Consider the following 14901-nt stretch of genomic DNA (forward strand, 5'->3'; position numbering starts at 1 on the left):
TTTTCTCTATTTATGGTAATTGAGAGTTTTGCTGGGTATAGTAGCCTGGGCTGGCATTTGTGTTCTCTAAGGATCTGTATACATCTGCCCAGGATCTTCTAGCTTTCATAGTCTCTGGTGAGAAGTCTAGTTTAATTCTGATAGGCCTGCCTTTATATCTTACTTTACCTTTTTCCTTTACTGCTTTTAAAATTTTTTCTTTGTTTAGTGCATTTGGTGTTTTTATTATTATGTGACAGGAGGAATTTCTTTTCTGGTCCAATCTATTTGGAGTTCTGTAGGCTTCTTGTATGTTCATGTGCATCTCTTTCTTTAGGTTAGGGGAGTTTTCTTCTATAATTTTGTTGAAGATATTTATTGGCCCATTACCTTGGGAGTCTTCACTCTTTTCTGTACCTATTATCCTTAGGTTTGGTCTTCTCATTGTGTCCTGAATTTCCTGGATGTTTTGGGTTAGGAGCTTTTTGCATTTTGCATTTTCTTTGACTGTTATGTCAGTATTTTCTATATCTTCTGCCCCTGAGATTCTCTCTTTTATGTCTTGTATTCTGTTGGTGATGCTTGCATCTATGACTCATGATCTCTTTCCTAGGTTTTCTAACTCCAGGGTTGTCTCCTTTTGTGATTCGTTATTGTTTCTTGTTCCATTTTTAGATCCTGGATGGTTTTGTTCATTTCCTTTGCCTATTTGATTGTGTTTTCCTGTAGTTCTTTAAGGGATTTTTGTGTTTCCTCTTTAAGGGCTTCTAGCTGTTTCCCTGTGTTCTCCTGTATTTCTTTGAGGGTGCTCTTTATGTTCTTCTTAAGGTCCTGTATCATCATGAGAAGTGATTTTAGATCTGAATCTTGCTTTTCCAGTGTGATGTTATGTTCAGGACTTACTATGGTGGAATATTTGGGTTCTGATGATGCCAAGTAACCTTGGTTTCTATTGCTTGTTATTAAGCTTGTCTCCTGCCATCTGGTTAACTCTAGTGCTACCTGCCCTTGCTAAATCTGACTGGAGCCTGTCCTTCCTGTGATCCTGGTTGTGTTAGAACTCCTCAGAGTCAAGCTTTCTCTGGGGTCCTGTGATTCTGGGATCCTGTGAACCTGGGCTTGTTAGAGCCCCGGGGAGTGGAGCTTTCTCTGGGTGTTGTGGAGTATGTGACCAAGGTCTGCTCAGAGCACAGGCCCAGACTGCAAACTTTTTTTAACTTAAGATTTATTGAGCTCCTAGCTGTGGATTTTGAGTTACATATGATGTGTTGTGGAGCCTGTGACGTGTGCTGTGATGATAAAGAGCCTACATTGTGGGAACGCATCTTTCATTAATTTTCTCTTCCTTCTTTCTGACTCTTTGTCACTTATTTAAAGTACATGTTTTCTAACCCACTTTCATTCAGAAACCAAAATAGAAAGCAAAATTGTCCAACTAGGCATTTGTAGTATTCATGTATCTATAATTAAAATAAGAATACAAAATTTTAATATTTAGACATAAAGTAGAATTAGAACCTATAAAACTTTTTGATAATACTAATTCCATTTGAGACTTCTTCAGTAAGTTTAAATTTCTGTAGAGAAACTTAAAATATATTCTATTTTATGTAACTTAAGTTCCAAAATGTTATATACTATTTAGTACCTTGGACACTCTAATTTAGTTTGTGAAATAAATTAAATAGTGCTATGAAGGCCATTCCTGAAAACAATAACAATTTACATGGTTACTTATATCACTTTTGTTTCATGGTCATCAAATGATCCACTGATTTGCTTCAAATATTTAAGCATAAATAAGTTTACAAAGTCAATGTGGCCATCTTGTATAATTGAGCTGAGAGGAAAAATCAATTTCAAAGTTGTATAACAAACTGCTCTCTATATGTATCACTATTAGATGTTTGCTCCTTTTAAAAATGTTTTACTGTATGTGTGTGTGTATGTGTGTGTGTGTGTGTGTGTGTGTGTGCATGCGCATGAATATGCATAGAGTGTATGATAGTGCATGTGTCCCATCTTCAGTCCAATGTTATACGAGCATGTCCACACCAAATTTTTATTTTTATTCACATCCTGCTCACTGCCTCCCTCCCAGGCACTCCCTCCCACAATCCTCTCCCTCCCCTTTCCCTCTGAGCAGTTGGGGCCCCCCTGGCATCCCTTCAATTTAGCACATCAAGTCTCTGCCAGGCTAGGCGAATCCTCTCCCAATGAGGCAACCATGCTAGAACATATCCCATGTACAGGCAAAAGCTTTTGGGATAGCCCCATTCCAGTTGATTGGAATACCAATGAAGATCAAGCTGTACATCTGCTACATATGTGTAGGAGGCCCAGGTCCAGCCCATGTATGCTGTTTGGTTGATTGTTCAGACTCTGAGAGCCCCAAGGGTCCAGGTTAGTTGACTCTGTTGGTCATCTTGTAGAGTTCCTATCCCCTCCAGGGCCCCCAATCCCTCCTCCTATTCTTCCATGAGTCCTCAAACTCCACCCATTGTTTGGCTGTGGGTGTCTGCATATGTCTGAGTCAGCTGCTGGTTTGAGCCTCTCAGAGGATAGCCATGTTTGACTCCTGTCTGCAAGCATAACAGAGTATCATTATTAATGTCAGGGATTGGAGCTTCCCCACGGGATGGGTCTCAAGTTGTGTGGGTTATTGGTTAGCTATTCCCTCAGTCTCCACCTCCCGTGCCAGCATTTCTTGTAGACAGGATAAATTTTGGGACGAAAGTATTTTGAGTGGATTGATGTCCCTATTGCTCTACTGGAGTTCCTGCCTGTCTACAGCAGGTGGTCTCTTCAGATTCCATATCTCCAGTGCTGTATGTTGTAGTTAAGGTTATCCCAATTGATTTTTGGGATGCCTATACCCCACCTTCTTTTATCACTTGTCTCTGTCACGTCCTGGAATTCCATCTTCCCATCAATTGCAGATTTCCATTCATTCTCATGACCATCTGGACATCTCTCCTGTTCCCATCCTAAACCCCCAATTCCTCCTGCCAATCCCCTCACCCACCCAGTTCCCTCCATTCGTCTTTTTATGACTGTTATTCCCCCTTCTAAGTGAGATTCAAACATCTTGCTTGTGCCTTCCTTCTTGTTTAGCTCTTTGGGTCTGTGGAGTGTAACATGCTACCTGCATTTTATGGCTAATATCCACTTATAAGTGAGTACATACATGCATGTCTTTTGGGGACTGGGTTACCTCACTAGGATGATAGTCTCAAGCCCCACCCTTTTGCCTGCAAAATTCATGATGTCTTGGTTTTTAATAGCTGGATAGTGTTCTATTATGTAGATTCATCACATTTTATTTATCTGTTTCTTCAGTTGAGGGACCTCTATGTTGTTTCTAGTTTCTGGCTATTTCAAATAAAGCTGTTATGAACATAGCTGATGAAGTGTCTTTGTGAGATTGTGGAGCATCTTTTGGGTATATGGTCAGGAGTGGTATAGATAGGTCTTGAGGTAGAATATTTCCAGTTTTCTGAGAAACCACCAAATTGATTTCCAAAATGTTTGTACAAGTTCTCACTCCCACCAGCAATGGAGTAGTATTCCTTTTGCTCCACAACCTCTATGGCAGATGATATCACTTGCATTTTTGATCTTAGTTATTCTGACCAGGGTAAAATGGAATCTCAACAGTTGTTTTGATTTGCATTTCCCTGATGACTTAGGACTGTGGACATTTTCTTAAGTGCTTCTCAGCTATTCAGGATTCCTCTATTGAGAAGTTTCTGTTTAGCTCTTTACCTCATTTTTAAAATTGGGTTATTTGGGTTGTTAGTGTCTAACTTCTTGAGTTTTTTTTTTTTTTTTATAACTTTTGTATATTAGCCCTTTGTCAGATGTAGGGTTGGAGAAGATCATTTCCCAATCTGAAGGCTGCCACTTTGTCCTATTGATAGTGTGCTTTGCCTTACAGAAGCTTTGCAATTTCATGAGGTCCCATTTATCAATTGTTGATCTAAGAGCCTGAGCCATTGATGTTCTGTCCAGAAAATTGTCTCCTGTACCAATGCATTCAAGGATATGTCCCACTTTCTCTTCTATGAGATTTAGTGTGTCCAGTTTTATGTTGAGTTCTTTGATCCACTTGGACTTGAGTTTTGTACAGAGTGTTTAACATTCTTCTACATGTAGATATACAGTTAGACTGGCCCCATTTGTTGAAGATGCTTTCTTTTCCAGTATATGGTTTTGGCTTCTTTATCAAAAGTCAAGGGACCATAGATGTGTGGGTTTATTTCTGGCTCTTCAATTTCATTCCATTGATCAACATCACACCCAACTTTTTGCATGAGTTCTGAGGATTTGAACTTGAATTGTCATAGTTACCAGCAATCACTTTTAATCACTGAAGCATCTCTCCAGCTTTGTTCTCTGCATTGTCATTTTAAAAGTTCCCTTTGCCCATGTCATACTGCTTTAAATACTATAGTTTCATAATAGATGAATTCAAGTTTTTATTCCTTAAAAATCTTGATGCTGTGTTAAAACATAATTTGCATGATTGCTGAATGATCTCTATGCACTGAATGAAGACCTCTCCTCATCTAATATAAGATACATTACTTCAGTTCAGCTTTCATAGATGGAATGACTATTAGAGCCAAGTCATTTGAGGAGAGTAGTGCCCCAAAGAAATGATATAGTCTTCTAATTTGGGGCAGGTGATAGAATGAAGCTGCATTACTAATTTCTTTTCTGCATCTGATGGGTGAATTGTAGTCCTTAAGATCTCAGCACCTGCGGTTAAAGTCCCTTGCTGCCAAACCTGATAGGTTTGATCCTGGAGATCCACAGGGTGCAAGGAAAGCACCAGTTCCCACACATTTTCCTCTGGTCTCCACATGGATAGCGCTATATGTAAATAAGTGCAATAAATAAAATTGCACATAAGGGTGTTGCTTGTGGCCTGGGGAGATAGCCAAAGGGCCAAGTGCTTTCTTTGGAGAGATGGGAGATGAGACATAAAAATCCCCACAAGCTCCAAGGCCACTTAGCCTAGTATATGGTGTGGAAAAACAACAAAGAGGTTTTGTTCCAACAGGATCAAAGGTGAGGACTAACACCCAAGATTGTCCTTTGACCTCTGATCTCATACTATGGCACACATATAATGAACTTACACACTTGAATGCATATCCATTTACACCCTGAGATAAAAATTATACTTAAAAATTAAAGAATAAATATTCATGTTTTTGGGGAAAAAAGTTGGATTAACAGCTATTGTTTTAAATTCATAATTTCCAACAGAAGGTAAATTGCTAATATTTAAATTAATCTACAAAGCAAACTTCATTGGGTCACTCTTGTTTTCATTTTTAAGCCACATCTCACAGCTGCTGTCTTTATTCCTTTGCACGTGACATTGTAGTTTTGCATGGAGTAGGACAAGGCATAAGAATCAAGAGCTTTGCTCTGGATAAGACTTCTAGTACTTCTGTTGAATGAATGTGAGGAGAGCAAATTTTCTTGTTTGATCTTCAGCCATCGATGAGAAACTCATCGCCAGTGTGATGTCAGGCATGAGCTTATGATTTCTGGCCTGAATTGTACTTTATTGTTGCTCACAGATATTATTTATTGTGACTTTTTATATTGTAAAAAAAAAAAACCCACCAAATTTTATAATGGAGTTTTGCACTTACTGAAATGTTCATGTAATTTATTTAAAAGTCATTTTTTAATGTACTCTAAAATGTTTCTAAGTATCTTTACCATCCTTCAACACCAGAAATAGATTTGTTCATGAAAAATATAAAAAAATTGTAGAATTATGAATATAGTAATAGTCTAATAAAGTATGTTTTCATATCACCAACAAATCCTCTTTTTTCAACACTAAGTTAGCATGGTTTCCACCATTTTCTTCTGCATAATCAACAAGGGTCTGTTTAATGAAAACTTTGATACTAATAAACATATTATATTCAGTTTACATTATAATACTTTAATGAGCTAAGTTTATCATAGGAACTTTGGTAAAGTCTACTGCATAGTTTTGCAGGTAAAAGAACTTGAGCAAGCCTGGAAACCATGTTCCAGGAGAAAAGCAGCCTAACAACATGCTCTTCTCACTTTTGAGTATTCATGTGTTACGGCTTATTCATGTCCACATCATGCACATATACACTAACCATAATTAAAATTAAAATAGAACTTATATAAAGATATGTTTAAGAAATTGTTCATTTAGAGGTTCTGTGGATAGCTGTAAGTTTTTCTTCAGAACATGGAATATAATGGTCATAATTGATGTTGAGTTTTTCTGGCATAGAAATAATAGAATGAGACTAAGTAATGTGAACAGGACAGACAAGGTTTCTTGATTAAAACTTTATTTTGAGCCAGCCGACTTAAGTCAAAGGGAGCCAGCACTGACCAGACATAATCAGGCAGCTTTTATTAATTTCCTCAACAAACCAAAGTTTTGTAATTGTCCATTAGTCATGCATGGACAATTTCCAAAGGTTCTCTTCTTGTGTGCAAACATTAGGCTTGCTGTGCTAATGGGTCATTAACATTGATTCAGAAAGTGTTGAGTTCTGTCTGGCATCATCATCTTGTATGAATGCCCTAACCCTATGGATAGGGTGATGGACTTTAAGTGCTGGAGTTAATAAGAAAGTACAAGGGTGGCAAAGAAGACAGACAATTGTTCTAGTGAGTAGGTAGGCAAAGTAGTTAATTAGCCTTCCGTTATAATATTGGACAAATCTTTTCTTTCTTTTTTCTTTTCCTTTTCCATTTTAATTTTCTATTTCTTTCTTTGTTTCACTCTTTCTTTTTTCATGTGTAATAAATCTTTTCTGAGATGTTTAGCATCTCCACATGAAATTGCTGAATAGTGTGATATAAATCTGAAGGCAGCTAAATGAGCAGGTGTGGTGTGAACGGGGAGATGTCAAATCTATAATCCTAGTTTAATCATCTATCCTCTAGCTATAGGTTTCAGTTACTAAACAGAGTTTGATGAACAGACAAGAGCTTGCTGGGGAGTTCTGTGGGGAGGATAGAGAGTGGAAATGAGTTATAGAGGGGTAGGAGGTGAGGATTGCCCATATGTAGTGTACATTTGTAAAATTATAAAATAAATAATTGAATAAATGTGTACACTTGTAATCATATCTCTTGGTAGATGAAAATGGGAAGGTCATGTGTGTGAGGCCAACTCGAGCCAAACACACAGACAGCCTGTCTCACGAAATGAAACAGAAGGCCTCATTTGTTAACAAAATAAGCTGTCAAGTGTTTGCAAAGTGACCCGTGAAACTGTCAGACCTATTTTCAAAGACAGGAGGAACAAATAGTATATTGCTCTGCTATATGTCCTCCAGTGTATGATTTTCCAAGCTAATGAAGAACAAGCAAAACTAGAGGGTTTTCTGAAGGTTTTCCTTTGGTTCCATTAGCTGCTGGTGTTGTCATTTGTGTAGCTATCTCAGACCCAAGTGATTCTATCGTGGTTTAATCTGAAGCAGCTCCTCAAATGTAAGCATTCTACTTGGTGGACTGATGTGTTTTGTGAGAAACAAGCAAGGGCCTAGAGTTTCTATGTCTCTGGTCTCCTTGTGGTGGTTCCTGCTTGTTCTAATGGAGGCTAGATTAACTATACAGGTAGGAACACAGTTTCAAGGACAGGTGGAATCCCTACTTGAAAAGAGATTTAGTACTAGCCAGGGTGTCAGACTTATATCAAATCAATTATTTTTCAAATTCTGACACCAAATGATTCCATTTGTCTTTTTTTTTTTTTTTTGTGGCAGCTGGGCTTGTGTACTCCAAAGCAATATAGCTTTGTATTATGTATGAAAGATATGTCTTTCTTTTGTGAGATGACAGAAATATGACATTAAAAGTAGAACCTTGCATTTTTATGCATTTTTAGTAGTGTGCCAGTATTGGTTCCCTTAAAGCTATTTGTGCCTACCAACATAACACTAATGAGACTCCACCTAAAAGGAACTCACTTTTAACTCTGTCACGTATGAAAAGAATAATACTTGGGTTAATACAGAAGTGTTGTCAGCCTTACACAGAAGGAATATTAAAGTTTCTTGAATTTTACATTTGAACTATTTGTACTGGATTGTGTGGGTCTGACTGTACCTAATTCCACTTGAAATTCTGCCTTAATATTCCTAGAAGATCATTTATGGAATGATGTATTGATGTCAAATTAGAATGATAAATGTCAGTGTTTGGGGAAGGCAATTTGTTTCAATTGAGGGCTGTAGGTACTCTCATATTTCTCTGTTTCTGTTACTTCCTGCATATGAATTTACAGCTCTTCCCTTCTACCCCTGTATGTATGTATAGAATATACTTTCATTTCACTCACTCACAATGTCCTTTTGATGACCGTCCTATCTTTTTTATAAACATAGCTTTAATCTCACCTGTTGGATGAAAATCTTCGTGCTTTCATTATCAAAAGAACAGGTGTTTATATTTGTATTTATTAACTACCTTTTATTTGCTTGTTCTGAACTACCTGTTCAGGCTTTCCGATAACATTCCTTATCTATTTTGTACTTAAGTTAGTTTTCCACCATGACACATTTATTAGAATGTAATACTGTAAATATAAGTTATTTTTGAAGTAATAGTTAACCTAATCATCTGGCTCCTTATCTAAAAAGGGTATTCCTATGCAGTGAACATATCTATCTCAGACTTTTTAATTAAAGTGTATTTTGAGTTCACTAGGTTTTAAGACAGGGGGAAATATGGCAAAGAAAGAACCTCTTTGAAAAATGGAGCTCAAGGTAGAGAAAAGCCACAATCTCTAATATAAAATGCTCTAAAGAGCATTTTAAAGTGTCTTTTGAAAACACAAAGGGACATAAGTTATGTATTACACTCTCTTTCACCAATGCTCATAAAAGGAGGCTTCTATGATTGGCCATCACCTATACTTCAATGAATCATTGTCTTTTTCTGTAATTTCCTTTTGTGTTGAATGAACAATACTAATATGTAAAAAAAGTTAACACTATCTTTAATGGGTCATTCATTTTGCTAAATTTAAGTTTTCTCATTTGTGAAGTGCATACATGCCCTTTTCTGCTATAGGAGCAATTGAATCATGTGATATTGATAACATGTGAGAATATATGATAAATGCAAAGAGATTCAGACATACATTGTAAACGATAATTTTTTTGTCTTTTTAATATTAATCTACATTGCTTTAAAGTACTGGTCTATCTTGATCAAAGCCAACTATTGATGTAAATAATAAATGATCCAATAAGAAAATATAGGATGTGTAATGGTCTGTTGTTTTATTGTATTTATTTCTCTTATGTCTCTTCTGTTTCTTCCTCATTAAAACAGTTTTGGTATGAACCATGACGGAATTGGAAATTCTTGTGGGACGAAAGGTCATGAGGCAGCAAAACTTATGGCAGCTCATATCACTGCAAACACCAATCCCTTTTCCTGGTCTGCCTGCAGCAGAGACTATATCACCAGCTTTCTAGAGTAAGTAATCTCTGGAGAGGGATGATATAGTGTGCTAGAAGTATCTCATTGTGGGAGCCTAATGTGCAGTGCTTCAAGTTTTGTATGAGTAGCTTTTATAGGGCCACTTACATTTCAGGCTGCTCCCACAGTATTAAATAAATCATCATGGCACATTTTCCAGGCCTTATACAAACAGTGAATAAGCTAGAAGTGGGATGAGAATAAAAGTATGACTGATGTAATGAATGATTGGAATTTTTCAGTAAATTGGAAAGCGTTTTCAGAAATAATTTGCATGCATATAATTTAATAGAGAATAACTCAAACTTTAATTCAGTAATTCAGTATCATAATGTTTGTGAAAAAAGTGAATTCTTCAGGAGTGTCAAAGCATTTAATAATAACAAATAAAAACAACAACTAAATTAAGCATCCAGGAAGGGAGCATTTTGAGGAACAGTTTAAGCAGTCCATCTTCTGCACAGCTGGGGTGCTTCTTCGTGCTTCTTCCATCTCAGTTCCCAGAATCTGGTTCTACTCGTGTTATAAATGTGATTGGGCACAAGCATGACTATGTTTAGAGAATCTGCTTCTATGCATGTTATAAATGTGAGTGAGCACAACTATGATGATGTTTAGGAAAAGAGTTTTTTCTCAACTCACTCTGTACTCTCACACTGGATTTCACTATGGACTTGACTATTGTTTTCTTTGAGCCCTTCCTTATATGTTAATTTATCTTTTTAATCTTAAGGTTCTGAGTTTTTACATGAATTTAAATCATAATGCCTATTTTAATAGAGGTTTTATACATAATAATATTCAAGGCTATAATATGTAAATCAATTGATATTTATTAAAATTATAAGCATTACTATTTTAGTAACATCAAAGTTGCAATCGTTTATTGCTGTACCATTACTTTAGCTGTTTTAAATTAGGACAGCTTACATAGGATAAAATTATGTCTTAAAAGTTTGTTTAACTAATAATAGCCAGGTCATATAGCCTGAGAATTTATAATTACATAGAAAAGAAAGTTTAATTACCCAGCACAGATCTTGTTTCAAAAATCAAAAGATGAATGTTGAAAATAGATCTTAAAAATGTATTTGTACAATCATTCAGCTTGGAATTAATTTAAAAATGTTATCCTGAACAACTATATTATGGACTAACAATTTTTAATCTTAGAAAATATTATAATATTATACTTGTCTTGTGATAGACTGAGTGAAGTGCTATAAAAAGAGTTTATTTGATATGTTTTGTAGTTTTTAATACAAAGCACCAACAACATCATTTTCAAGATAGTTTTGGATGAATTAATTTACATAAGTTGTAAACACTATTGAAGTTCTCCTCTTGTAGAAACCTTACCAGATCTGAAATTTCTCTCTTATCTTGGCATTTGTGTTCAGATTAAAATCTTAATCTCTATAATCATAAAGACACATAGTGTAACATGCTCAGTATTTGTGTGTATTTTCAATGGCAATTTCTTCCTCTCTTTATTCTGTTTCTGTCTCATTGGCAATTACAAAGCTCTCTAGCTAGTACCAGTTCTGTATACTAAATACAAGGAGTACAGCCTAATAAACAATAAATTTTGTGTTTTTATGTACTAAAAAAAACATACAGAAGTATAGATATATGGTCCTCTTTTGACCTCCTGCCACATCTTATGTAGTTGGAACTGATCATGGCTGTTAAGACACTACAAAAGGGACTCTCTGGATTGCTAGTGATATACAGGGAAATGACCACTGGCTTGGTAAGAGATGCAGAACTATTAATATTTGCATTATAACAGTCCACTGAATTATTTAAAGCAATTAATTCAATGGTATTATTTAATCTTCATTGCTTTCCTGTATTTTGTATATTTAAGCAAAATGAGTGTTGACAAGATTCTAATAGGCTTATTTATCCGATATTTTACAAGAGTTCTTTTGTAAAATCTCATGAAAATGCCTAAAGTTTAAACCACTAGGAAATGAATAAATGTTAAAAAAAAAAAAGACAGAAGAACAGCTTGGGAGAAAAATCAGGTCTCCCTCTTTAACAATAAACTAAGTAACTAAATCTTATAATTTGTCCAAGCAATAAAGGATTTTAAACACTAGCCTCATTAAAAAGATCACTTCACTGGAGCACAAAGATAAAATAGTAACTTTAAAAAGTCTTTGTTCTATTTCCTATTTAAAGACCTTAATTGTTTTAACAAGTATAAGTGATATATCTATATCTGTATCTTTATTTAAATCCAGAGACATTTTGCGATTATTAAGTTTACATCTATGTTTTGTAGTTGGATCGAAAGGTTCATAGGACTTTATTTTAGCTTTTCTTTTCAAGAAAAAGAAACCTTGAAAGAATAACTGTTAAGGAACTGCTACCCAGTCAACAAAATACATACCTTTCTCTACTTAGAGAGTGTACAGTACAAATGTGATGGAAGACTTAACAATGAGCTTCTATGATTTATAGAAATCCATTATTCACTGTTTAACTCAAAAAAAAAACAAAAGACATGGCCTTAAAATGCCACTAGAGTACAGTCTCTCATGTCATTCTGCAACACTCGGTGCTGTTCATCAGTCAGGAGATGGTGTTTACCAACTCCCAATATTTTTTTTCAGATTTCTTAAACTCGGTGATTCAATAAGTGGTTCATGAATCGCCCAGAAGCCGTCCTGATTAAATAATAAAGAACCCATTTCCGTTAAAATGGACGTGTTATGCCAGCTTCTGATGTTTTCCGAAGACGGCTTTGCAGGTAGTGTCTTTCCTATCTGCCTGCGGGACTCCCTTATTTACTTATTCAGAAAATAAAAAAAGATCAACCTGGTATGAAGGCTTAACTCATTGACTATGGGCTCGTTTACCAGGCTGTGAGAAACAGGTAGCTGTGACCTAGGGCAGTCTCCATTCATTTCTGACCACGTAGTAGTTCAGAGCAATTTCATACTCTTTCTAAAAGATACGGGAGCTTCGTGAGTCATCTTTTACCCTACCTAAATTTTGTAAAATTGCTTGAACTCTCAGGTAGCTAATCAATCACAGTTGCTTGCCATTTCAAGTTGTATACAGAATCCATTTCACACAAGGATGGAAACTGATTGAATGCATTGAGTGGCATTGTTAGGACTGAAGGGGAACTAGGAAGAGGGTGAGAGAAGTAATGTATGATGGACAAGATGGCCAAAGCACTCACGGCTGCTCTGTAAAAGTTGCTTTTGAAGGTTAACATTACTCCATTAAATGGAAAGCATCTTCTTAATTGGAGCCTCCCTCCTCCTAAAAAGAAATGTAGTGTCCAAGAAACAACCTGACAGAACAAATTTTCCTTCAGTAGATGTGACACGCGTTGAGACCCTTGTTCTAACCATGTGTATCTTTGACAAGGTGTAATTATATGTACAGTAGGTATAGAGTAAGCCATTAATAACACAAAATTTGTATATTTGAAACCCCAAGTTAATTATATTCAAACATCCATGTTGCACAGTGAATGACAGGAAAAAGATGTTTGATTTTAAATCATATACTTGCTTGTACTTGTCTGATTATGTCATTACACTATTATATTTAGTTGAAACATTGTTAGTTTCATAAAAAATGATAAAGCTACTTATGAGAAGATAGTAGATAAAAGACATTTAATTTGATGTAAATGATATAAACCTAAATCATGTTTAACTCATTTGTATCAGCTTACCTTGTGAAAAAACGGGTAGCATTAAATTACATCTATTGCTGTTGTTAAGGCACTGTAAGATATGTCATTCTTAGGCAGATGTCCTTTCAGACTAGCCCACTGTGTTGCCTGTAATTTTAAAAAACACGCTTTCTCCTTTTCCCGGGGCGCGCTCCCTGCTTAGCTCTACTAAAGGCCAGCTTTCCAAGAACTGGGATGGCTCCCCAAGCCCCTCCAGGCTAGCTTTGCCAAGCCACCTTCAATCGCCCCGTCTTAGCTCCACGGAAGAAAAACACTAGACTGCTTTATTATTTTAAAACTTGCCAGGTAGCACAATTGCTGGGCAAAGAAACCTCTAGCCCTAAATGTATCAGCTAATCTGTATCAGCCATCCACTGGTGGCAGAGGCTGCTGGTTCTGGTTGCCCTAAGACCTTACATGGTCCTTGTATCCTCCTGGTTCCAAAGCCTGATCTGAAGAGCACTTCCTCTCTCCCTGCGGCTGCTCTTCCTCCTCCTCCTGGAACTCGGAAGTCCCATCTTAAAAACATGCAACACCACTGTATAGACTAAAGCTCTACTCTTTATATCATTTTTTTTTTCAGTAGGAGTAAACCTTCAATCTCAATTAGTAATATATTCTCATGTGTTCTGGAAACAAAACCAGGAAGACATATTGTATAAAGTTCTATAAATGTTAGTGTAAGACTGAAATTTGGTTCCTGACTTGTTTTCAGGGTTGACTTTGGGACTCTGAATAAAGGCTTACTAAATTAGAAGTGAGGTATATAAAATTACTTTCCAATCATAATGCAGTGAGTTTTGGAAATATAAATAAATATACCTTGACTTAGTATGAATTTTTCATAATTAATGAAGATGTATATTCTTAAGCTGATCTCTATTAGAGGGAAATAAGTAAAAGCAAAGCATGAGAATGTATGGAGACATTGCAATGAAACTCTTTGTATAATAAAATAATATTAAAAATTATCGGGACCTAGCTTAGTGCAGTGGCTCTGTACCTGAGGATTGTAATCCCCTTCAGGGAGATTATGTGACCCTTGTATAAGGTTCACATATTAGGTATCCTGCATATCTGATATTTACATTACAGTTCATAATAGTAGCAAAATTACAGTTGTGAAGTAATAATGAAATAATTTTATGGTTGTGGGTCATTGCAACATGAGGAACTGTCACAGCACTAGGGAGGTTGAGAACTGCTGGTTTTGTGAGTAAAGTGTTTGGTGTACAAGCTTAAGTACCTATGTTTGGATTCCAGAACCCATGCCAAGGCCAGGAACAGTGGAATATATCTGTAGCCAGACAGTGTATGTAGAGGGCTTGGGTCTAGCTGAATCCTGGGGTTTGATGGCTAACCAGTCTATCTAAAACAGTTAGAGACTGTCTCCAGAATAAGATGGAAATAATTGAGGAAGACATCTGACACTAATCTCTGGCCTCCAGCAACTGCAAGGGCGAGTGCACCCTTACACATATTTGCCCCTTTGCATACGCCATGGTGGTGAGTGGCATAGAGGGAAGAGATACTAGTATAAACTTAGAACTCAGACTTTTACCCTCAAAACAGTGAAAATCACAAGAGTTACTCAGAGGAAGAGTTTATTAGAATTGAGTGCTCAGGAATTCTTGGTTAAACACTCACATGTGCACATGCATGTGGCTCACAAACACATGAGAGAGAGAGAGAGAGAGAGAGAGAGAGAGAGA

The 14901-nt window shown here is 36.3% G+C and overlaps 1 protein-coding gene across 11 annotated transcripts in view; it reads left to right on the plus strand.

The window, feature by feature from the left end:
* Adamts6 (ADAM metallopeptidase with thrombospondin type 1 motif 6) overlaps nt 1-14901 on the plus strand; it is a 235161-nt gene that overhangs the window by 92067 nt on the left and 128193 nt on the right. For 8 of the 11 annotated variants that reach the window (XR_004115934.1, XM_031360639.1, XM_031360640.1 and 5 more), the window contains one exon: nt 9340-9486. Coding sequence is in view for 8 of the 11 variants with exons in the window: in XM_031360639.1 (XP_031216499.1) it covers nt 9340-9486 (147 nt within the window). In the remaining 3 variants the exon portion in view is untranslated. Of the gene's footprint in view, nt 1-9339; nt 9487-12004; nt 12248-14901 lie in introns of those variants that run through there. The other 3 variants (XM_031360646.1, XM_031360648.1, XR_004115935.1) reach the window with 2 other exon arrangements.

Source organism: Mastomys coucha, unplaced genomic scaffold (assembly GCF_008632895.1).
Source record: "Mastomys coucha isolate ucsf_1 unplaced genomic scaffold, UCSF_Mcou_1 pScaffold8, whole genome shotgun sequence".
NCBI lineage: Eukaryota > Metazoa > Chordata > Mammalia > Rodentia > Muridae > Mastomys > Mastomys coucha.